General features: G+C 52.6%; 1 protein-coding gene across 2 annotated transcripts in view; it reads right to left on the bottom strand.

Moving 5' to 3' along the window:
* Nucleotides 1-25,327, bottom strand: part of ANLN (anillin, actin binding protein) — a 405,458-nt gene that overhangs the window by 113,148 nt on the left and 266,983 nt on the right. The window contains exons 17-18 of one of the 2 annotated variants that reach the window (XM_063922504.1): nt 24,626-24,682; nt 18,466-18,525 (exon numbers count right to left, since the gene is read on the bottom strand). In XM_063922504.1, the coding sequence (XP_063778574.1) occupies nt 18,466-18,525; nt 24,626-24,682 (117 nt within the window). The remainder of the gene's footprint in view (nt 1-18,465; nt 18,526-24,625; nt 24,683-25,327) is intronic. The other variant, XM_063922505.1, reaches the window with a different exon arrangement.

The following is a 25,327-nucleotide window of genomic DNA, read 5'->3' as shown; positions in this document are numbered from 1 at the left end:
CGGCATCGTCTGAAACTGATATTGACAGTTCTGTACCACGAACCAGAGGTACCCTTGATGAGAAGGACAAATTTTGGACATGGAGGTAATCCTTGATGTCCAGGGACACCATATAGTCCCCTTTTTTCCGGTTCGCTATCACTGCTCTGAGTGACTTTATCTCGATTTGAACCTTTTATGTAAGTGTTCAAAACATTTTAGATTTAGACTATGTGTCACCAAGCCGTCTGGCTTCAGTACCACAATATAGTGTGGAAAAATAATACCCTTTTCCTTGTCGTAGGAGGGGTACTTTGATTATCACCTGCTGGATATACAGCTTGTGAATTGTTTCCAATGCTGCCTCCCTGTCGGAGGGAGCCGTTGGTAAAGCAGACTTCAGGAAGCTGCGAGGAGAAGATGTCTCGACTCTCCAATCTTTACCCCTGGGATAATACTCGTACGATCTAGGGGTCAACTTGCGAGTGATCCCACTGCGCCCTGAGACTCTTGAGACTACCCCCCCACCTTGAGTCCGCTTGCACGGCCCCAGCGTCATGCTGAGGACTTGGCAGACGCGGTGGAGGGCTTCTTTTCCTGGGAAAGGACTGCCTGCTGCAGTCTACTTCCCTTACCTCTATGTCTGGGCAGATATGACTGGCCTTTTGCCTGCATGCCCTCATGGGAAAGGAAAGATTGAGGCTGAAAAGACGGTGTCTTTTTTAGCTGAGATGTAACTTGGGGTAAAAAAGGTTGGATTTCCCAGCTGTTGCTGTGGTCCCCAGGTCCGATGGACCGACCCCCAAATAACTCCTTCCCTTTATACAGCAATACTTCCATCTGCCGTATGGGATCTGTATCACCTGACCACTGTCGTGTCCCTGACATCTTCTGGGAGATATGGACAACGCACTTATCTTGATGCCAGAGAGCAAATATCCCTCTGTGCATCTCACATACATATATATAGAATGCATCCTATTAAATGCTCTACATGAATAAAATATTTTCAGTCAGGGAATCCGACCAAGCCAACCCAGCACTGCATCTCCAGGCTGATGGCGATCGCTGGTCGCAGTATAACCACCGTATGTGTGTATATACTTTTTAGGATATTTTTCCAGCTTCCTATCAGCTGGCTCCTTGAGGGCGGCCGTATCTGGAGACGGTAACGCCACTTGATAAGCGTGTGAGCGCCTTATCACCCTAAGGGGTGTTTCCCAACGTACCCTAATTTCTGGCGGGAAAGGGTATAACGCCAATATTTGCTATCGGGGTAACCCTACGCATCATCACACACTTCATTTTATTTTATCTGATTCAGGAAAAACTACAGGTAGTTTTTTCACTCCCACATAATACCCTTTCTTGTGGTACTTGTAGTATCAGAAACACGTAACACCTCCTTCATTGCCCTTAACGTGTGGCCCTAATGAGAAATACGTTTGTTTATTCACCGTCGACACTGTATTCAGTGTCCGTGTCTGTGTCTGTGTCGACCGACTGAGGTAAATGGGCGTTTTTAAAACCCCTGACGGTGTTTCTGAGACGCCTGGACCGGTCCTAATAGATTGTCGGCCGTCTCATGTCGTCAACCGACCTTGCAGCGTGTTGACATTCTCACGTAATTCTCTAAATAAGCCATCCATTCCGGTGTCGACTCCCTAGAGAGTGACATCACCATTACAGGCAATTTCTCCGCCTCCTCACCAACATCGTCCTCATACATGTCGACACACACGTACCGACACACAGCACACACACCGGGAATGCTCTGACAGAGGACAGGACCCACTAGCCCTTTGGGGAGACAGAGGGAGAGTCTGCCAGCACACACCAAAAACGCTATAATTATATAGGGACAACCTTATATAAGTGTTTCTCCCTTATAGCATCTTTTATATATATACAATATCGCCAAAATCAGTGCCCCCCCTCTCTGTTTTAACCCTGTTTCTGTAGTGCAGTGCAGGGGAGAGCCTGGGAGCCTTCTCTCCAGCTTTTCTGTGAGAGAAAATGGCGCTGTGTGCTGAGGAGATAGGCCCCGCCCCTTTTTCGGCGGCCTCGTCTCCCGCTATTTTTGAAGTTAGGCAGGGGTTAAATATCTCCATATAGCCTCTGTGGGCTATATGTGAGGTATTTTTTGCCTCTAATAAGGTTTTTATTTGCCTCTCAGAGCGCCCCCCCCAGCGCTCTGCACCCTCAGTGACTGTTGTGTGAAGTGTGCTGAGAGGAAAATGGCGCACAGCTGCAGTGCTGTGCGCTACCTTTATGAAGACTCAGGAGTCTTCAGCCGCCGATTTTGGACCTCTTCTCTCTTCAGCGTCTGCAAGGGGGCCGGCGGCGCGGCTCCGGTGACCATCCAGGCTGTACCTGTGATCGTCCCTCTGGAGCTAGTGTCCAGTAGCCAAGCAGCAAATCCACTCTGCACGCAGGTGAGTTCACTACTTCTCCCCTAAGTCCCTCGTTGCAGTGATCCTGTTGCCAGCAGGACTCACTGTAAAGTAAAAAACCTAAGCTAAACTTTCTCTAAGCAGCTCTTTAGGAGAGCCACCTAGATTGCACCCTTCTCGTTCGGGCACAAAATCTAACTGGAGTCTGGAGGAGGGTCATAGGGGGAGGAGCCAGTGCACACCACCTGATCTGGTAAAAGCTTTACTTTTTTGTGCCCTGTCTCCTGCGGAGCCGCTATCCCCCATGGTCCTTTCAGGAACCCCAGCATCCACTTAGGACGATAGAGAAAGTAGGAATGCCAAACCCCATGATAAATGCGAGCAGAAGCCAGTTTCCGGGCCCGCAACATAGTTTTAATGACCTCTTCAGAAAAACCCTTAGCCCTCAAGACGGAAGCTTCAAGAGCCACGCCGTCCAAGACAGCCGGGCTAGGTCCTGGTAGACACAGGGGCCCTGAACGAGGAGGTTTGGTCGTTGTGGAAGTAGAATTGGACGCTCTGACGATAGACCTTGCAGGTCTGAGAACCAGTGCCGTCTGGGCCACGCTGGAGCTATGAGAAGCAGAATTCCCTTTTCTTGCTTGAACTTCCGTAATTACCCTGGGTAGGAGTGACACCGGAGGGAACACGTACGGCAGCCGAAACCTCCACGGTACCGCCAGCGCATCCACAAATGCTGCTTTAGGATCCCTTGTCCTTGCTCCGAAGACCGGAACCTTGTGATTGTGTCGAGACGCCATCCGATCTACGTCTGGAAGGCCCGACCTTTCCGCTAGGAGTTGAAACACTTCTGGATGGAGGCCCCATTCGCCGGCATGCACGTCCTGACGACTGAGAAAGTCCGCTTCCCAATTCAGGACTCCCGGAATGAATATTGCCGATATGGCCGGTAGATGGCGTTCTGCCCACTGTAGAATCCGTGAGACTTCCTTCATTGCTAGGCGGCTTCGAGTGCCGCCTTGATGATTTATGTAAGCCACTGTGGTGGTGTTGTCAGACTGTACTTGCATAGGACGGTTCTGAATTAAATGCTGGGCTAGGTTCAAGACATTGAAGACCGCCCGCAACTCCAGAATATTGATCGAGAGGAGGGACTCCTCCTTGGTCCACAGCCCCTGAAGGGAGTGTTGCTCCAGCACCGCGCCCCAACCTCTTAGACTGGCATCTGTAGTATATCCAGAACGGACGGCCCCTGCACAGTTGTTGGTCCTGGAGCCACCAGAGCAGCGACAGACGGACCTCCGGAGTCAATGAAATAATTTGAGACCTGATCCGGTGAGGCAGGCCGTCCCATTTGGCTAGAATCAGCCTCTGGAGGGGGCGAGAGTGAAATTGAGCGTACTCCACCATGTCGAATGCTGACACCATGAGGCCCAGCACCTGCATCGCCGAATGTATCGACACTTGCGGACGAGATAGGAAGCAACGAATCCTGTCCTGAAGTTTCAGGACTTTCTCCTGAGACAGGAACAACCGCTGGTTGTGAGTGTCCAATAGCGCTCCCAGATGCACCATGCTCTGAACAGGGTTCACGGATGACTTCTTCCAGTTGATGAGCCACCCGTGGGCTTGTAGAAACCGGACCGTCATATCCAGATGATGCAGGAGAAGAAGATCTGGGGAATTTGCCAGGATTAACAAGTCGTCCAGATACGACAGTATCCTGACCCCTTGACGGCGGAGTACCACCGTCAACACCGCCATAACTTTGGTGAAGACTCGCGGAGTTGTTGTTAAACCAAAAGGTAACGTCCGAAACTGGTAATGGATGTTGCCAATAGCAAACCTCAGGTATTGATGTGACACTGCTATAGGAATATGCAGGTAAGCATGTCCAGGGAGGCCATGTATTCCCAAGGTTCCAAGGCTAGAACTAGAGAGCGAAGGGTTTCCATACAGAACTTGGAAATCTTCACAAACCTGTTCAATGCCTTGAGGTTGAGAATGGGCCGGGAGGACCCATTCGGTTTCGGGACTAGATACAGCGGAGATTAGTACCCCCTGCCCCTCTGAACAAGAGGCACCTGTACTACCACTCCTGTATCCAGGAGGGTCTGTACCACCGAATGCAGTGTTTGCCTTTGTCTGGTCCAACGGGACGTCTCTCTGGCAAAATCGATGAGGGGGTCGGTTTTTGAAAGCTATGGCGTAACCTCGAGTGACGACTTCCCGTACCCAGGCATCTGAGGTGGTCCTCAACCATTCCTGGGTATACCCTAGAAGCCGACCCCCCACCCTGGGATCCCCCAGGGGGAGGCCCGCCCCGTCATGCAGCAGGCTTATCGGTCTTGGAAGCTGGCTGACTGGCAGCCCAGGCTTTTTTGGGCTTCGGCTTACCAGGTTTGGAAGTGCGGGCCTGCTTATGGTACGCCTGACCTTTTGCTTTACCTGGAGGACAAAAGGGGCGAAAGGACGTACCTTTAGCCTTCGACACGGAAGGAGCGGTATTAGGCAGACAGGCAGTTTTGACAGTAGCCAAGTCAGCCACTATCTTATTTAAGTCCTCCCCAAACAGAATATCTCCCTTGAAAGGGAGTACCTCCAGGGTTTTTCTAGAGTCCAGATCCACAGACCAGGATCTCAGCCACAATATCCGGCGAGCCAGGACTGATGTAGTAGAGGCCTTGGCTGCTAGGATACCGGCATCAGAAGCCGACTCTTTAATATATCGAGAAGCTGTGACAATATATGACAAGCATTGTCTAGCATAGTCCGAAGAGATTTCAGCTTCTAACTCCAGGGCCCATGCTTCAATAGCCTCTGCCGCCCATGGAGCTGCAATAGTGGGCCTTTGTGCAGCACCCGTGAGGGTGTAAATCGCTTTCAGACAACCCTCCACACGTTTATCCGTAGGCTCTTTTAGAGACGTGACGGCAGTGACTGGTAGAGCTGAGGAAACCACCATCCTAGCCACATGCGAGTCCACTGGAGGAGGCGTTTCCCAATTTTTAGACAGCTCTGGTGCGAGGGGATAGCGAGTCAGCATCTTCTTTTGAGGCACAAACTTCGTACCCAGGTTTTCCCAGGGTTCCTGACGTATATCCACTAGGTGGTCAGAGTGAGGTAAAACTTGTTTAACCACCTTCTGACGCTTGAACCTATCTGGTTTCTTAGGAGGGACGGATGGCTCGGGATCATCCGTAATCTGCAGAATTAACTTTATAGCCTCCAAAAGATCAGGAACATCCACATGTGAACTACCCTCCCCATCAGCCGTATCGGAGTCAGAACCTGAGGGGTCAGTATATGTGCAGTCTTCATCAGACGATGCGTCAGTGACAGCAGTGGATTGTGAGGAGATAAGCGCTCGCTTAGAGTACCCTCTTGGACTTAGGCGAGCGTTAGTCAGACTTTTTAGTAGTCAAGGACTGGTTCAACTTCTTTAATTGAGCAGATAAATCATCCGCCCACGGCGGGTTAGCTGCAGGGACCACATACGGTTGTACCGGCAGTGGGGGTCCCATAGGGGGTGTCAGTTTATGAACTAGCGTATGCAGAAGCGTGGAAAAAGCGGCCCACGGTGGGTCATTATTTGCCCCCGTTGCAACAGTCCCACTGGGGCGCAAGGAGCCCCCCAGAACCAGAGCCCAAAGCTGCTATATTTTTCTCATAGTTATCTGCGGCTTCAGCAACACCGGCAGTGTGTTCAGGCCCAGAACCGTTACCCTCAGAAGCAGACATGATATAACTTGCAGTATGAGGTAACAGTACAATTATCAGCAGCACTATATCTCTAAACCCAAACCCCTGCGCAGTGTAGTCAGCACTAGCAGAGATGAAGGAGAGATATGGTGACTAAATCACAGAGAAAAATACGTAATCTCCTATATATTTGCTCAAGTCTGTGACTCTGTGCCCGTAACGCTGGGCGGAGTCACAGGCACAGATCTGGCCTGGAACAGTCCCCTCCCTCTCTCCGCCCAGTCCCCTCCCCATCTCCGCCCAGTCCCCTGTCTCCCTTCTCCCCGTACACTCTCTCTGGTGACACCGCAGCCGCTGACTGAGCGGAACTCACACTACCCGCCTCACAGACTAGCGGCTGCTGCAGAGTTCAGGGGGACATGCTGAGCACTGGCAGCTGCTCTCGCTCCCTCTCCCACCCGCGGCAACCACCCGTCACTTACCCGCGGTCGCGGGTGGAAAGGGGGCGTGGCTTAGAGGAAGGGGGCGTGGCTTCGCGTCCCGACCCCCGTTTTCGGCACAACTTGCCCCCCCTCCCACCCGCGGCAACCACCCGCATCTGCCCCCCACCCGCGGCATCCACCCGTCACTTACCCGCGGTCGCGGGTGAAAAGGGGGCGTGGCTTCGAGGAAGGAGGCGTGGCTTCGCGTCCCGACCCCCGTTTTCGGCACATTGTGGGTCGGGGCATACGGCCTTCACCCGGACACTGCTGAATCTGCAGTGCTGGCTTCTGAACTGTGACAGGAGCCGACAGTTTGGTGTCACCTCTCAGAGGGTAACACCCGGGTGCGGCCCGCACCCACGTTGTGGCGCCACTGCTCCCGCCCCCACCCGTAGCACAAACACCTGCTGCATCCACCCACCACCCGCGGCACTCCCGTCCCCTCCCCCACCCAGAGCACATACACCCGCGCCACCCACCCGCAGAACTCCCGCCCCCTCCCCCACCCGTAGCACCAACACCCGAGGCAACCAACCGCATTCGCCCCCCCACCCGCGGCACTCCCACCCGCAGCACCAACACCCGCGACACCTACCCGCGACACCCACCACCCGTGGCACTCCACCCCCTCCCCCACCCGCAGCACCAACATCCGTGGCACTCTGCCCCCTCCCCCACCCACAGCACCAACACCCGCTGGCCCCCCCTGCGGGAATCCCAAGGCATCCCCCACATCCGCTCCCACCCGCGGCACTCACGCCCCCACCTGTAGCTCCAACACCTGCAGCACCCCCCGCCCCTCCCCCACCCGCTGCAACCCTGCCCCTCCCCCATACCCACCTCTCCCCCCTGCTGCACCCTTTACCCAACCCGCACCACCACCGCCCCATCCTGCACCCACCCCTCCCCGCACCACCGCCCCAACCCTCGGAACCCCAGCAGCTGCCTCCCACCACCCAACTGCACCACCACTGCTCCAGCCCCTGCCCCCCCTCCGCACCTGTCCCTCCACCCCCAGCACCCCCCCTCCCCCATCCACGGCACTCCTGCTCCCAACCCCCCACCCATGGCACACCCGCCCCTCTCCTACGCACAGCACCCCTGCTCCCGCACCCCCACCCCTCCCTGTAGCACCTGCCCCTGCAACCGTGGCACCCTCAAACCCCCCCCCCCAAATGCACCACATCGGCAAACCGCCCCCTCCCCCACTCGTGACACCCCCCACTCCATCCCCATACCCACCTCTCCCCCCGCTACACCCCCCCCACTCCATCCCCATCCCCACCTCTCCCCCCGCTACACCCCTGCATCCTCCACTCCACCCGCACCACCACCGCATCTGCCCCTCCTGCACCCACCCCTCCCCCATACGCAACACCCCTGCTCCTGCACCCCCTCCCCCACCCACGCCACACCCCCAACTCTCGGAACCCCCGCAGCCGCCTTCCACCCCCCATCCGCACCACCACTGCCCCCCACACCTGTTCACCACCCATGGCACAACGCCCCCACGCCCAGAACCCCCCCCCCTCCCCACGGCACTCCCACACCAGCTTCTCCCACAGCCCCCCCAACCCACATCACCCCTGCTCCCAACTCCCCACCCATGGCACCCCGACCCTTCACTACGCACAGCACCCCTGCTCCTGCGCCCCCACCCCTCCCCTACCTGCAGCACCCCCCCCCACCCGCCCCTGCAACCATAGCACCCTCACACCCACCCCCAACCGCACCACCCCGGCAAACTGCCCCCTCCCCCACCCGCGGCACCCCCGCCCCTCCACCACTATACCCATTTCTCCCCCGCTACACCCCTCCACCCCACCCGCACCACCACCGCATCTGCCCCTCCTGCACCCGCCGCTCCCCCATCCGTAACACCCCTGCTCCCGCACCCCCTCCCCCACCCGCGCCAACCCTTGGAAACCCCCACAGCCGCTTCCCACACCCCAAACGCAGTACTACTGCACCCGTCCCTGCCCCCCGCACCTGTCCCCACACCCATGGCACCACACTCCCACCAGCAGCCCCCCCTCCCCCACCCACGGCACTCCCACACCAGCTTCTCCCACAACCCCTCCCACACCCATATCACCCCTGCTCCCACCCCTCCACCCATGGCACCCCGCCCCTCCCCTACGCACAGGACCCCTGCTCCGGCACCCCTCCTGCAGCACCACCCGCCCCCGCAACCGTGGCACCCTCACACCCACCCAACCGCACCACCCCGCCAAATGGCCCTTACCCACAGCACCCCTGCACCCGCCCCTCCCCAACACCCACGCACCTGCCCCTCCACCACCCGCAACACCACCACAGCCGGCCCTCCCCAACTGCGTTAACCCCGCACCAGCCCCTCACCCACCAACAGCGCCCTCTGATCCCCTCCCCCATCCCCGCCTCTCCCCTGCCCGTGGCACATCCGGACCACCACCACACCCCCACAGCCACCACTCCCCCACCCACAGCACCTCCCCCACCCCCATCATCTACAGACACCTCCCCCACCCCCAGCACTTCTACAAACTATCACCCAACCTCCCCCTCTGCAACCCCACCTCCCCCTACATCGCCCCTCCCCCACACACAGCACCTCCAGACCCCCTCCTTCATCCACAGCCTCCTGCACCTGCCCCTCCACCACCAGCATCTACAGACCCCATCCACACCCCCTCCCGCCCCCCCCACCAGCAGCATCCTCACACCCGCCCCTTCCCCACCGCCGCACCCCCTCCCCTGCCCCTCCCCGCCGCAGCTGCACCACCCGCCCTACCCCAACTGCGGTATCCCTGCACCGGCACCCTCCCACACCCACTGCAGCAGCACACCTGGCCCACCACAACCGCCGTAACCCCACACCCACCACTCACTCATCCACAGCGCCCACGGACCCCCTCCCCCATCCGTGCCATCCCCGTACCCGCCCCTCCCCTAGCTACCGCACATCCACATCACCTACCCCATCCAGATCACGTACCCCACCCGCAACACCCCCGCCACTCCCACAACCACCTACCCGCCCGCATTATCTACAGGCACCCTCCACATCTGCGGACCTCCCACACCTGCCCCTCCCCCACCCGCAACACCTCTGGACCACCACCCGAACCACCTCCGGACACCCTCCCCCATCCACAGCTCCCCCGCATCCACCCCTCCCACATCCACAACATCTACATCCCCCATCCGTGCCATCCCACACCTCCCCCACCCACAGCACTTCTGAAACCCATCACCTAAGCTCACCCCCAAACGCACACCCCTACATCGCCCCTCCCACACACACACACATCACCTCCATACCCCCTCCTTCATCCACAGTCCCCCGCACCCACCCCTCCCCCACCAACAGCAACTACACTCCCCATCCGCGCCCCCTCTACACCTCCCCCTCCCCCACAGGACCTCTGCACCCTTTACGCCATCCATGCCCCTGCACCCACCCCTCCGCCATCCACAACACCTCTGGACCCCCTCCCACACCAACCATCCGACACACGTAGCACCTCGAATCACCATCCACAGCCGCTACAAGTGATTCCCACGGATAGGAACCTCACTGAACCCACCCCCTTTCCAAACCCCCCAAACTTTTGTGAGTATAGTTGCTACCAATGGACATTGGATTAATTAGAAACACTAATACTGTGGCCATTATGTGTATAAGCAACACTGCTACCTGTGCCCATTGTGTATAAGTGGCGCTGCTACCTGTGGTCAGTGTGTGTATAAGCGGTTTGCTACCTGTGGGTATTGTGTGTATACGCCGCTCTGCTACCTGTGGGTATTGTGTGTACACGTGGCTCTGCTACATGTGTCCATTGTGTGTATAAGCACCTCTGCTACCTGTGGGTATTGTGTGTACACGTGGCTCTGCTACCTGTGCCCATTGTGTGTATAAGCACCTCTGCTACCTGTGGGCACTGTGTATAAGCGCCTCTGCTACCTGGGGGTATTGTGTGTATAAGCGGCTCAGCTAGCTGTGGGCACTGTGTGTATAAGCGTCTCTGCCCCCTGTGGGTATTGTGTGTATAAGCGGTTCTGCTACCTGTGGGTAATGTGTGTACATGTGGCTCTGCTACCTTTGCCCATTGTGTGTATAAGCCCCTCTGCTACCTGTGGGCACTGTGTGTATAAGCGCCTCTGCCCCTGTGGGTATTGTGTGTATAAGCGGTTCTGCTACCTGTGGGTATTGTGTGTATAAGCGGTTCTGCTACCTGTGGGTATTGTGTGTATAAGCGGCTCTGCTATCTGTGGGCACTGTGTGTATAAGCGCCTCTGTGCCCCCTGTGGGTATTGTGTGTATAAGCTGCTCTGCTACCTGTGGCCACTGTGTGTATAAGCGGCTCTGCTACCTGTGGCCATTGTGTGTATAAGCGGTTCTGCTACCTGTGGGTATTGAGTGTATAAGCGGCTCTGCTACCTGTGGCCATTGTGTGTATAAGCGGCTCTGCTACCTGTGGCCACAGCACCTTCGTATCTTATCTACAGTGCATTGCTGTTACTCATCTGGTACTTCATAATGCAGACACTAGCAATATATACTACACTCTACACTATGTTATTCATTGTGCCCTGCGGCCACTCTGCACGCCCTCACAAAGGCCTACGCCCCCTTGACAATCGCACGCCCTCCCCCCTTACAATATTTACCCACTGCCATAAAAAAAAATACTCCATATAATAACAATTATAGCACAGCTGAAACCCGTGCAGGGGATAATGGATCGTAGCCCCTTGCAACGGTATTTTCTGTCTAACACCTTCCCTCTCTTTATCCTCTCCCTACCACCCTGCCTCTCCCTATCCTTTACCGATCGCACAGCGTTTCTGTACATTCCCTTTCTCTCCCCCTACGCCTCTCTATCTTATCTCAACCGGAACCCATTTCTATATGCCCTCTATACTGCCCTGCGTTTCTGATTCTGTTATCTACCGCCCTGCGTATGTTTAAAGGCGTGCAGAGGTTAACGTGGCGTAGCCCCTAACGACGGTGTGAAGATTGCCCGTAGGGCGCGATGAATCACCTAGTACATTATATTTTTGTGAAAAATAAGATTTTACTCACCGGTTAATCTATTTCTCGTAGTCCGTAGTGGATGCTGGGAACTCCGTAAGGACCATGGGGAATAGCGGCTCCGCAGGAGACTGGGCACAACTAAAGAAAGCTTTAGGACTACCTGGTGTGCACTGGCTCCTCCCACTATGACCCTCCTCCAGACCTCAGTTAGGATACTGTGCCCGGAAGAGCTGACACAATAAGGAAGGATTTTGAATCCCGGGTAAGACTCATACCAGCCACACCAATCACACCGTATAACTCGTGATGCTATACCCAGTTAACAGTATGAATAACAACTGAGCCTCACCAACAGATGGCTCATAACAATAACCCTTTAGTTAAGCAATAACTATATACAAGTTTTGCAGACAATCCGCACTTGGGATGGGCGCCCAGCATCCACTACGGACTACGAGAAATAGATTTACCTGTGAGTAAAATCTTATTTTCTCTGACATCCTAGTGGATGCTGGGAACTCCGTAAGGACCATGGGGATTATACCAAAGCTCCCAAACGGGCGGGAGAGTGCGGATGACTCTGCAGCACCGAATGAGCAAACTCAAGGTCCTCCTCAGCCAGGGTATCAAACTTGCAGACTTTTCCAAAATTGTTTGAACCCGACCAAGTAACAGCTCGGCAAAGTTGTAAAGCAGAGACCCCTCGGGCAGCCGCCCAAGAAGAGCCCACTTTCCTCGTGGAATGGGCCTTTACAGATTTAGGATGCGGCAGTCCAGCCGCAGAATGTGCAAGTTGAATCGTGCTACAGATCCAGCGAGCAATAGTCTGCTTAGAAGCAGGAGCACCCAGCTTGTTGGGTGCATACAGGATAAATAGCGAGTCAGTTTTTCTGACTCCAGCCGTCCTGGAAACATATATTTTCAGGGCCCTGACTACGTCCAGCAACTTGGAGTCCTTTAAGTCCCGAGTAGCCGCAGGCACCACAATAGGTTGGTTCACATGAAAAGCTGATACCACCTTAGGAAGGAATTGGGAACGCGTCCTCAATTCCGCCCTATCCACATGAAAAATCAGATAAGGGCTTTTGCATGACCAATTCTGATACACGCCTGGCCGACGCCAAAGCCAATAGCATGACCACTTTCCACGTGAGGTATTTTAGCTCCACGGTTTTAAGTGGCTCAAGCCAATGCGACTTCAGGAAATCCAACACCACGTTGAGATCCCACGGTGCCACTGGAGGCACAAACGGGGGCTGAATATGCAGCACTCCCTTAACAAAAGTCTGAACTTCAGGCAGTGAAGCCAGTTCTTTTTGGAAGAAAATGGACAGAGCCGAAATCTGGACCTTAATGGAACCCAATTTTAGGCCCATAGACACTCCTGACTGTAGGAAGTGCAGAAAACGACCCAGTTGAAATTCCTCTGTTGGGGCCTTTCTGGCCTCACACCAAGCAACATATTTTCGCCAAATACGGTGATAATGTGTTACGGTCACATCTTTCCTCGCCTTAATCAGCGTAGGAATGACTTCCTCCGGAATGCCTTTTTCCTTTAGGATCCGGTGTTCAACCGCCATGCCGTCAAACGCAGCCGCGGTAAGTCTTGGAACAGACCGGGTCCTTGCTGCAGCAGGTCCTGTCTGAGCGGCAGAGGCCATGGGTCCTCTGAGATCATTTCTTGAAGTTCTGGGTACCAAGATCTTCTTGGCCAATCCGGAACCACGAGTATAGTTTGTACTCCTCTCTTTCTTATTATTCTCAGTACCTTGGGTATGAGAGGCAGAGGAGGGAACACATACACCGACTGGTACACCCACGGTGTTACCAGAGCGTCCACAGCTATCGCCTGAGGGTCCCTTGACCTGGCACAATATCTTTTTAGCTGTTTGTTGAGGCGGGACACCATCATGTCCACCTGTGGCCTTTCCCACTGGTGTACAATCATTTGGAAGACTTCTGGATGAAGTCCCCACTCTCCCGGGTGGAGATCGTGCCTGCTGAGGAAGTCTGCTTCCCAGTTGTCCACTCCCGGAATGAACACTGCTGACAGTGCTAACACGTGATTCTCCGCCCAACGGAGAATCCTTGTGGCTTCTGCCATCGCTATCCTGCTTCTTGTGCCGCCCTGTCGGTTTACATGGGCGACCGCCGTGATGTTGTCTGACTGAATCAGTACCGGCTGGTGTTGAAGCAGGGGCCTTGCCTGACTTAGGGCATTGTAAATGGCCCTTAGTTCCAGAATATTTATGTGTAGGGCAGTCTCCTGACTTGACCACAGTCCTTGGAAATTTCTTCCCTGAGTGACTGCCCCCCAGCCACGAAGGCTGGCATCCGTGGTCACTAGGACCCAGTCCTGTATGCCGAATCTGCGGCCCTCTAGAAGATGAGCACTCTGCAGCCACCACAGTAGAGACACCCTGGCACTTGGGGACAAGGTTATCAGCCGATGCATCTGAAGATGCGATCCGGACCACTTGTCCAGCAGATCCCACTGAAAGATTCTTACATGGAACCTGCCGAATGGAATTGCTTCGTAAGAAGCTACCATCTTTCCCAGTGCTCGCGTGCAGTGATGCACCGACACCTGTTTTGGTTTTAGGAGGTCTCTTACAAGAGAAGACAACTCCTCCGGGAGAAACACTTTTTTCTGTTCTGTGTCCAGAACCATCCCCAGGAACAGTAGACGCGTTGTAGGAACCAGCTGCGACTTCGGGATATTCAGGATCCAGCCGTGCTGTTGTAGCACTGTCTGAGCTAGTGCTACTCGATCAACAACTGTTCCCTGGACCTCGCCTTTATAAGGAGATCGTCCAAGTACGGGATAATTATGACTCCCTTTTTTCGAAGGAGTATCATCATTTCGGCCATTACCTTGGTAAATACCCTCGGTGCCGTGGACAGACCAAACGGCAACGTCTGGAATTGGTAATGACAGTCCTGTACCACAAATCTGAGGTACTCCTGGTGAGGAGGGTAAATGGGGACATGCAGGTAAGCATCCTTGATGTCCAGTGATACCATGTAATCCCCCTCGTCCAGGCTCGCAATAACCGCTCTGAGCGATTCCATTTTGAACTTGAACCTTCTTAAGTAAGTATTCAGTGATTTTAGATTTAAAATGGGTCTCACCGAACCGTCCGGTTTCGGTACCACAAACAACGTGGAATAATAACCCCTTCCCTGTTGCAGGAGGGGTACCTTGATTATCACCTGCTGAGAGTACAGCTTGTGAATTGCCTCCAGCACTGCCTCCCTGTCTAGGGGAGTTGTTGGCAAAGCTGATTTGAGGAAACGGCGAGGGGGAGACGTCTCGAATTCCAGCTTGTAACCCTGAGATACCACTTGTAGAATCCAGGGATCTACCTGTGAGCGAGCCCACTGGTCGCTGAAGTTCCGGAGACGGGCCCCCACCGCACCTGGCTCCGCCTGTGGAGCCCCAGCGTCATGCGGTGGACTTAGAGGAAGCGGGAGAGGGCTTTTGCTCTTGGGAACTGGCTGTATGGTGCAGCTTTTCCCCCCTGCCTCTGGGCAGAAAGGACGCGCCTTTAACCCGCTTGCCTTTCTGTGGCCGAAAGGACTGTACCTGATAATACGGTGCTTTCTTTGGCTGTGAGGGAACATGGGGTAAAAATGTTGACTTTCCAGCAGTTGCTGTGGAGACAAGGTCAGAGAGACCCTCCCCAAACAATTCCTCACCTTTGTAAGGCAAAACCTCCATATGCCTTTTAGAATCTGCATCACCTGTCCATTGCCGGGTCCACAATACCCTCCTGGCCGATATGGACATTGCATTTACTCTAGATGCCAGCCGGCAAATATCCCTCTGGGCATCTCTCATATATAAGAGTGCATCCTTAATATGCTCTATGTTTAGCAATATAGTGTCCCTGTCCAGGGTATCAATGTTATCAGATAGGGAATCTGACCACGCGGCTGCAGCACTGCACATCCATGCTGAAGCAATAGCCGGTCACAGTATAAAACCTGAGTGTGTATACACAGACTTCAGGATAGCCTCCTGCTTTCTATCTGCAGGCTCCTTTAGGGCGGCCGTATCCGGAGACGGTAGTGCCACCTTTTTTGACAAGCGTGTGAGCGCTTTATCCACCCTAGGGGATGTCTCCCAACGTGACCTATCCTCTGGCGGGAAAGGGTACGCCATTAGTAATCTTTTAGAAATCACCAGTTTTTTATCGGGGGAAGCCCACGCTTCATCACACACTTCATTCAACTCATCAGATGGGGGAAAAACCACAGGTTGCTTTTTCTCCCCAAACATAATACCCTTTTTTGTGGTACCCGGGTAAAGATCAGAAATGTGCAACATATCTTTCATTGCCGTAATCATGTAACGGATGGCCCTATTGGAATGTACCGTGGTCTCACCGTCGTCGACACTGGAGTCAGAATCCATGTGTCGACGTCTGTATCTGCCATCTGCGGTAGCGGGCGTTTTTGGGCCCCCGATGGCTTTTGAGACGCCTGGGCAGGCACGGGCTGAGAAGCCGGCTGTCCCACATCTGTCATGTCGTCAAACCTTTTGTGTAAGGAGTTGACACTGTCACGTACTTCCTTCCACATATCCATCCACTCAGGTGTCGACCCCGCAGGGGGTGATATCACATTTATCGGCCCCTGCTCCGCCTCCACATAAGCCTCCTCATCAAACATGTCGACACAGCCGTACCGACACACCGCACACACAGGGAATGCTCTGACTGAGGACAGGACCCCACAAAGCCCTTTGGGGAGACAGAGAGAGAGTATGCCAGCACACACCAGAGCGCTATATAATGCCGGGATTTACACTACTCACAGTGATTTCCCTTATAGCTGCTTATTACACAGAATTGCGCCTAAATTTAGTGCCCCCCCTCTCTTTTTTACCCTTATGTAGTCTTAAACTGCAGGGGAGAGCCTGGGAGCGATCCTTCCAGCGGAGCTGTGAGAGGAAATGGCGCCAGTGTGCTGAGGGAGATAGCCCCGCCCCTTTTCCGGCTGACTTCTCCCGCTTTTATTAAATTAATGTGGCAGGGGTATTTTACACATATATAGCCTAGTAAGCTATATTATGTGTGTTTGCCACCTGTAAGGTACTCAAATTGCTGCCCAGGTTGCCCCCCCCCCGCCCCCCCCCCCCAGCGCCCTGCACCCATAGTGACCGGAGTGTGTGGTGTGCACAGGGAGCAATGGCGCACAGCTGCAGTGCTGTGCGCTACCTTAAAGAAGACAGGAGTCTTCAGCCGCCGATTTTGAGGAAGATCTTCTTGCTTCTGGCTCTGCAAGGGGGCGGCGGCGCGGCTCCGGGACCGGACGATCATGGACGGGCCCAGTGTTCGATCCCTCTGGAGCTAATGGTGTCCAGTAGCCTAAGAAGCCCAAGCTAGCTGCAAGCAGGTAGGTTCGCTTCTCTCCCCTAAGTCCCTCGTAGCAGTGAGTCTGTTGCCAGCAGCTCTCACTGAAAATAAAAAACCTAAAATATACTTTCTTTTTCTAGGAGCTCAGGAGAGCCCCTAGTGTGCATCCAGCTCAGCCGGGCACAAAATTCTAACTGAGGTCTGGAGGAGGGTCATAGTGGGAGGAGCCAGTGCACACCAGGTAGTCCTAAAGCTTTCTTTAGTTGTGCCCAGTCTCGCTATTCCCCATGGTCCTTACGGAGTTCCCAGCATCCACTAGGACGTCAGAGAAATCCTATATTAGACAACACCTGACGCACCAAGCCCCCTCAGGTTATGGAATATAGGGATAGCAGGTTGAGTGAAGGACACCACTCAGCTATCAAATGCACTCATAGAAAGTCAGTTTGTACAATGCAGAGGTTATTACTGACAATAATACTGCACTGGACTAGCTTACACAGCTATATAACAGGAGATATAACAGTACACAGTAAGAACTGGATGTATATCACAGGGTAATTGTACTATAAAACCTTGACTAAGTGCACTCTTTCTTAACTATCACTGTCTAAAAAGGCAGGTAGAATATTTAAGTGTCTTGTAAAGGCACAGCGCTGACAACCAGGCGGCTTTACATAGGAGGATTTGCCCAAGTAGCCCCAGGAACAGCGAGCTGAGGGATAATGGCGCCGCAGACACTGAGGGCGGGAACACTTGCTAGAAATGGCGCCCTGGGGGAGGGGCTTCAGGTCTAAGCCTTATCCCCTCTGCTGGCAAAACCACCGGGTACTGTGGGCGATATAAGAATTGGTTTAGAGAGAAAACCTGACCTGCGCCCATGCCCTGGTGATCTAGTGGGATCGCCTGTACTGCCACAGTGTCCACCGCCAGCGCGCGCGGCCCGCCTCCCACTGACCGCGCCGGATCACGGGACCCACTTACCACCTCCCGAAGCGCGGCCACGCGATCCTGGAGAGCCCCAGCCGTGAAGAAAACCGGAGCCTCCGCTGTAGGTACCCGGCAACCAGGGCTCGGGAGTGTACAGCACCGCTGGGGGAGAGATGGAGCTGCAAGCAGGCAATGTCTACTGACATCCAGTACAAACTGTGCCTCTGCTGTAGCCCTTGTAGTCTTTTTTTCCTCAGAAAAAGCTTTTTCTAGAGCTGCTGTGAGCAGCTCTTCCTGTTACATTCTTGCACTGCAAACAACAACTACAAAATGAGCTCCTGTGCATGGAGGCGGGGTGATATAGGAGGCGGCGCTATGCATCTTGGGAAGAAGGTCAAAGCTTTTGAGCCTGTTGGTGCTTCGGATCAAGATACTACTCTACACCCCTATGTCTACCCTTGTGGAGCCCAGTGTACCCTGCAGCAGAAAAACTTAATTTTGTTAGCATTATTTTCAGGACACAAATTTATACAGTATAGAGTACTGGCACACAAACCACCAAAGCGAAGTGCAAGCTAAGTACACATGAAGAACCATACCAAATAGATAATTTTCTGTAATAGGCGAAACACAGAAACGCGTGTGGCTCTGCAGACAAGCTGGACAAAGAAGTGGCATTTAGCATGTACGGAGCAGTTATTTTGCGCATTACAGTCTGGCTAATTGGCATAGGTGCAAACATTGGGGCAGATGTATTAACCTGGAGAAGGCATAAGGAAGTGATAAACCAGTGATATGTGCAAGTTGATAAAGGAACCAGCCAATCAGCTCCAATATGTAAATTAACAGTTAGGATCTGATTGGCTGGTGCCTTTATCACCATGCACATATCACTGGTTTATCACTTCCTTATGACTTCTCTAGGTTAATACATCTGCCCCATTGTTCCTAACACTTCAAATTTTAAGTAACAACCCTAAATGATTCTATTTCATGTTACACTATTAGCTAAACAAAAAAATCACTCACAGTGTGTGTAAATAAGATTTTACTTACCGATAAATCTATTTCTCGTAGTCCGTAGTGGATGCTGGGACTCCGTAAGGACCATGGGGAATAGCGGCTCCGCAGGAGACAGGGCACAAAATAAAAGCTTAAGGATCAGGTGGTGTGCACTGGCTCCTCCCCCTATGACCCTCCTCCAAGCCTCAGTTAGGAAACTGTGCCCGGACGAGCGTACATAATAAGGAAGGATATTGAATCCCAGGTAAGACTCATACCAGCCACACCAATCACACCGTACAACTTGTGATCTGAACCCAGTTAACAGTATGATAAACGCAAAGGAGCCTCTGAAAAGATGGCTCACAACAATAATAACCCGAATCTTTGTAACAATAACTATATACAAGTATTGCAGACAATCCGCACTAGGGATGGGCGCCCAGCATCCACTACGGACTACGAGAAATAGATTTATCGGTAAGTAAAATCTTATTTTCTCTGACGTCCTAGTGGATGCTGGGACTCCGTAAGGACCATGGGGATTATACCAAAGCTCCCAAACGGGCGGGAGAGTGCGGATGACTCTGCAGCACCGAATGAGAGAACTCCAGGTCCTCCTCAGCCAGGGTATCAAATTTGTAGAATTTAGCAAACGTGTTTGCCCCTGACCAAGTAGCTGCTCGGCAAAGTTGTAAAGCCGAGACCCCTCGGGCAGCCGCCCAAGATGAGCCCACTTTCCTTGTGGAATGGGCTTTTACTGATTTTGGCTGTGGCAATCCTGCCACAGAATGTGCAAGCTGAATTGTACTACAAATCCAACGAGCAATCGTCTGCTTAGAAGCAGGAGCACCCAGCTTGTTGGGTGCATACAGGATAAACAGCGAGTCAGATTTTCTGACTCCAGCCGTCCTGGAAACATATATTTTCAAGGCCCTGACAACGTCAAGCAACTTAGAGTCCTCTAAGTCCCTGGTAGCCGCAGGTACCACAATAGGTTGGTTCATGTGAAATGCAGAAACCACCTTAGGTAGAAATTGAGGACGAGTCCTCAATTCCGCCCTGTCAGAATGAAAAGTTAAGTAAGGGCTTTTATATGATAAAGCCGCCAATTCTGACACACGCCTGGCTGAAGCCAAGGCTAACAGCATCGACACCTTCCATGTGAGATATTTTAAGTCCACAGTGGAAAGTGGTTCAAACCAATGTGACTTTAGAAAACTCAACACCACATTGAGATCCCAAGGTGCCACTGGAGGCACAAAAGGAGGCTGTATGTGCAGCACCCCTTTTACAAATGTCTGAACTTCAGGTACTGAAGCCAGTTCTTTCTGGAAGAAAATCGACAGGGCCGAAATTTGAACCTTAATGGACCCTAATTTTAGGCCCATAGACAGTCCTGTTTGCAGGAAATGAAGGAAACGACCCAGTTGAAATTCCTCTGTAGGGGCCTTCTTGGCCTCACACCACGCAACATATTTACGCCAAATGCGGTGATAATGTTTTGCGGTTACGTCCTTCCTGGCTTTGACCAGAGTAGGGATGACTTCTTCTGGAATGCCTTTTTCCCTCAGGATCCGGCGTTCAACCGCCATGCCGTCAAACGCAGCCGCGGTAAGTCCTGGAACAGACCAGGCCCCTGCAGTAGCAGGTCCTTTCTTAGAGGTAGAGGCCACGGTTCGTCCGTGAGCATCTCTTGAAGTTCCGGGTACCAAGTCCGTCTTGGCCAATCCGGAACCACGAGTATAGTTCTTACTCCTCTCCTTCTTATGATTCTCAGTACTTTTGGTATGAGAGGCAGAGGAGGGAACACATACACTGACTGGTACACCCACGGCGTTACCAGAGCGTCCACTGCTATTGCCTGAGGGTCCCTTGACCTGGCGCAATATCTGTCCAGTTTTTTGTTTAGACGTGACGCCATCATGTCCACCTTTGGTTTTTCCCAACGGTTTACAATCAGGTGGAAGACTTCTGGGTGAAGTCCCCACTCTCCCGGGTGAAGGTCGTGTCTGCTGAGGAAGTCTGCTTCCCAGTTGTCCACTCCCGGAATGAATACTGCTGACAGTGCTATCACATGATTTTCCACCCAGCGAAGAATCCTTGCAGCTTCTGCCCTTGCCCTCCTGCTTCTCGTGCCGCCCTGTCTGTTTACGTGGGCGACTGACGTGATGTTGTCCGATTGGATCAACACCGCCTGACCCTGAAGCAGAGGTTTTGCTTGACTTAGGGCATTGTAAATGGCCCTTAGTTCCAGAATGTTTATATGAAGAGACGTTTCCAAGCTTGACCACAGGCCCTGGAAATTCCTTCCCTGTGTGACTGCTCCCCAGCCTCTCAGGCTGGCATCCGTGGTTACCAGGATCCAATCCTGAATGCCAAATCTGCGGCCCTCTAGTAGATGAGCACTCTGCAGCCACCACAGGAGAGACACCCTTGTCCTTGGCGACAGGGTTATCCGCTGATGCATCTGCAGATGCGATCCGGACCATTTGTCCAGTAGATCCCACTGAAATGTTCTTGCATGGAATCTTCCGAATGGAATCGCTTCGTAAGAAGCCACCATTTTCCCCAGGACCCTCGTGCACTGATGCACTGAGACCTGTCCTGGTTTTAGGAGGTTCCTGACTAGCTCGGATAACTCCCTGGCCTTCTCCTCCGGGAGAAACACCTTCTTCTGGACTGTGTCCAGAATCATTCCTAGGAACAGTAGACGTGTCGTTGGAATCAGCTGCGATTTTGGAATATTTAGAATCCACCCGTGCTGACGTAACACTACCTGAGATAGTGCTACTCCGACTTCTAACTGTTCCCTGGATCTTGCCCTTATCAGGAGATCGTCCAAGTAAGGGATAATTAAAATGCCTTTTCTTCGTAGAAGAATCATCATTTCGGCCATTACCTTGGTAAAGACCCGAGGTGCCGTGGACAATCCAAACGGCAGCGTCTGAAACTGATAATGACAGTTTTGTACTACAAACCTGAGGTACCCTTGGTGAGAAGGGTATATCGGGACGTGGAGATAAGCATCTTTGATGTCCAGAGACACCATATAGTCCCCTTCTTCCAGGTTTGCTATCACTGCTCTGAGTGACTCCATCTTGAATTTGAACCTTTTTATGTAAGTGTTCAAGGATTTCAGATTTAAAATTGGTCTCACCGAGCCGTCCGGCTTCGGTACCACAAACAGCGTGGAATAATACCCCTTTCCTTGTTGCAGGAGGGGTACCTTGATTATCACCTGCTGGGAATACAGCTTGTGAATGGCTTCCAAAACTGCCTCCCTGTCGGAGGGAGACTTTGGTAAAGCAGACTTCAGGAAACGACGAGGGGGAAACGCCTCGAATTCCAGTTTGTACCCCTGCGATACTACCTGTAGAATCCAGGGATCCACTTGCGAGTGAGCCCACTGCGCGTTGAAATTCTTGAGACGGGCCCCCACCATATCTGAGTCTGCTTGAAAAGCCCCAGCGTCATGCTGAAGACTTGGCAGAAGCAGGGGAGGGCTTCTGCTCCTGTGAAGCGGCTGCATGGTGCAGTCTTTTTCCTCTTCCTCTGCCCCGGGGCAGAAAAGAATGGCCTTTTGCTCGCTTGTACTTATGGGAACGAAAGGACTGAGTTTGAAAAGACGGTGTCTTTTTCTGCTGATGTGGAGTGACCTGGGGTAAAAAGGTGGATTTTCCAGCCGTTGCCGTGGCCACCAGGTCCGATAGACCAGCCCCAAATAACTCCTCCCCTTTATACGGCAATACTTCCATGTGCCGTTTGGAATCCGCATCCCCTGACCACTGTCGCGTCCATAACGCTCTTCTGGCAGAGATGGACATAGCACTTACTCTTGATGCCAGGGTGCAAATATCCCTCTGTGCATCACGCATATATAGTAATGCATCCTTTAAATGTTCTATAGTTAACAAAATATTGTCCCTATCCAGGGTATCAATATTCTCGGTCAGGGAATCCGACCATGCGACTCCAGCACTGCACATCCAGGCTGAGGCGATTGCTGGTCGCAGTATAACACCAGTATGTGTGTATATACTTTTTAGGATATTTTCCAGCCTTCTATCAGCTGGTTCTTTGAGGGTAGCCGTATCAGGAGACGGTAACGCTACTTGTTTTGATAAACGTGTGAGCGCCTTATCTACCCTAGGGGGTGTTTCCCAACGCGCCCTAACCTCTGGCGGGAAAGGATATAATGCTAATAATTTTTTTAGAAATTAGCTGTTTTTTATCGGGGGAAACCCACGCCTTTTCACACACCTCATTTATTTCCTCTGACTCAGGAAAAAATATTGGTAGTTTTTTCTCACCCCACATAATACCCTTCTTTGTGGTACTTGTAGTGTCAGAAAGGTTCAATGCCTCTTTCATTGCCGTGATCATGTAACGTGTGGCCCTACTGGACATTACGTTTGTCTCGTCACCGTCGACACTAGACTCCGTATCTGTGTCAGGGTCTGTGTCGACCCACTGAGGTAACGGGCGTTTTAGCGCCCCTGACGGTGTCTGAGACGGCACTAATTGATTTGCCGGCTGTCTCATGTCGTCAACAGTTTTTTTGCAAATTGCTGACATTATCACTTAATTGTTTAAATACAATCATCCAGTCAGGTGTCGACTCCCTAGGGGGTGACATCACCAACACAGGCAACTGCTCCGCCTCCACATAATTTTCCTCCTCATACATGTCGACACACGCGTACCGACACACAGCACACACACCGGGAATGCTCTGATAGAGGACAGGACCCCACTTAGCCCTTTGGAGAGACAGAGGGAGAGTCTGCCAGCACACACCCAGCGCTATATATATATATATATACAGGGATAACCTTATATAAGTGTTACTCCCTTATAGCTGCTGTTAATATATTTATTTGCTGCCAAACGTGCCCCCCCTTCTCTTTTTTACCCTGATTCTGAAGCAGGACTGCAGGGGAGAGTCAGGGAGCCGTCCTTCCAGCGGAGCTGTGAGGGAAAATGGCGCTTGTGTGCTGAGGAGATAGGCTCCGCCCCTTCACGACGTCCTTATCTCCCGCTTTTTTGTGTAAAATGGCAGGGGATTAAAATACATCCATATAGCCCAGGAGCTATATGTGATGTATTCTGTTTTGCCACCTAAGGTATTCTGTTATATTGCGTCTCAGGGCGCTCCCCCCCCAGCGCCCTGCACCCTCAGTGACCGGAGTGTGAAGTGTGCTGAGAGCAATGGCGCACAGCTGCGGTGCTGTGCGCTACCTTAGTCTGAAGACAGGATGTCTTCTGCCGCCGATTTCACCGGACCTCTTCGTCTCTTCTGGCTCTGTAATGGGGACGGCGGCGCGGCTCCGGTGACCCATCCAGGCTGAACCTGTGATCGTCCCTCTGGAGCTAGTGTCCAGTAGCCTAAGAAACCCGATCCACTCTGCACTCAGGTGAGTCCGTTTCTTCTCCCCTTAGTCCCACGATGCAGTGAGCCTGTTGCCAGCAGGACTCACTGAAAATAAAAAAACCTAAACTAAACTTTTATTCTAAGCAGCTCAGGAGAGCCACCTAGATTGCACCCTTCTCGGCCGGGCACAAAAATCTAACTGGGGCTTGGAGGAGGGTCATAGGGGGAGGAGCCAGTGCACACCACCTGATCCTTAAGCTTTTATTTTGTGCCCTGTCTCCTGCGGAGCCGCTATTCCCCATGGTCCTTACGGAGTCCCAGCATCCACTAGGACGTCAGAGAAAAATGTATTAACTTTGCCATCAATATTAATGTTCTATTACCTTGGACTTCACTGCCTTTTTCCGCTTATCCGATGCAACGCCTTCTTTTCTTTGTACCTAAAAACGCATTATAATTTTGGGTAACAAATGGATAAAATACAGAGCAGTTCACTGTTGGAAAATTGACCAATAGAAACAGGAGATCACTTGGCTTCATTGTTTCAAGCAAGAAGGAAAGAAAGCACAGCAGCACATTTAACACGTTTTGCAAAAGATCCGTTTCATCAGAAAACATGCTGTAGTTAATTAGTGGAACAATTATGTTGATATCCTTAATGAACACCAGAAATGGAGAACAGTACATACTAGTGTCTCTGCAGCTTCACATAGTCCATGCCACGTGAAGCTCCGAATATACGCTGAACTGCACACTAACTACAGCACGTTTTCCGATTACATGGAGAGGTTTCAAAAAAATGCGTTAAAACATACTGCTGGCATTGATTTGTCTGGAGAGATCTACCTTACTTTAACTCCTGCAGGGTCCATAACATTGGTATATGAGGTAGCGACAGTGGATTGGCACCAAACGACCAAAACTTTCGGCATCCCAGAATACAACTGGCCTGTCCCTATATCCCCGCCTCCTGGCTCAGGCAATTCAGTTTTTTGTTCGGTGCGGCAGGAGCCAGAGCATGGTCAACTTGGATGCTGGTGTTTAGCAGCCATAAGCAATTTTTTTTATATTTTTATAGTCTTACT

This window comes from Pseudophryne corroboree, chromosome 5 (genome assembly GCF_028390025.1).
Source record: "Pseudophryne corroboree isolate aPseCor3 chromosome 5, aPseCor3.hap2, whole genome shotgun sequence".
Lineage (NCBI taxonomy): Eukaryota > Metazoa > Chordata > Amphibia > Anura > Myobatrachidae > Pseudophryne > Pseudophryne corroboree.
This window is presented reverse-complemented; position numbering and strand designations above follow the sequence as displayed.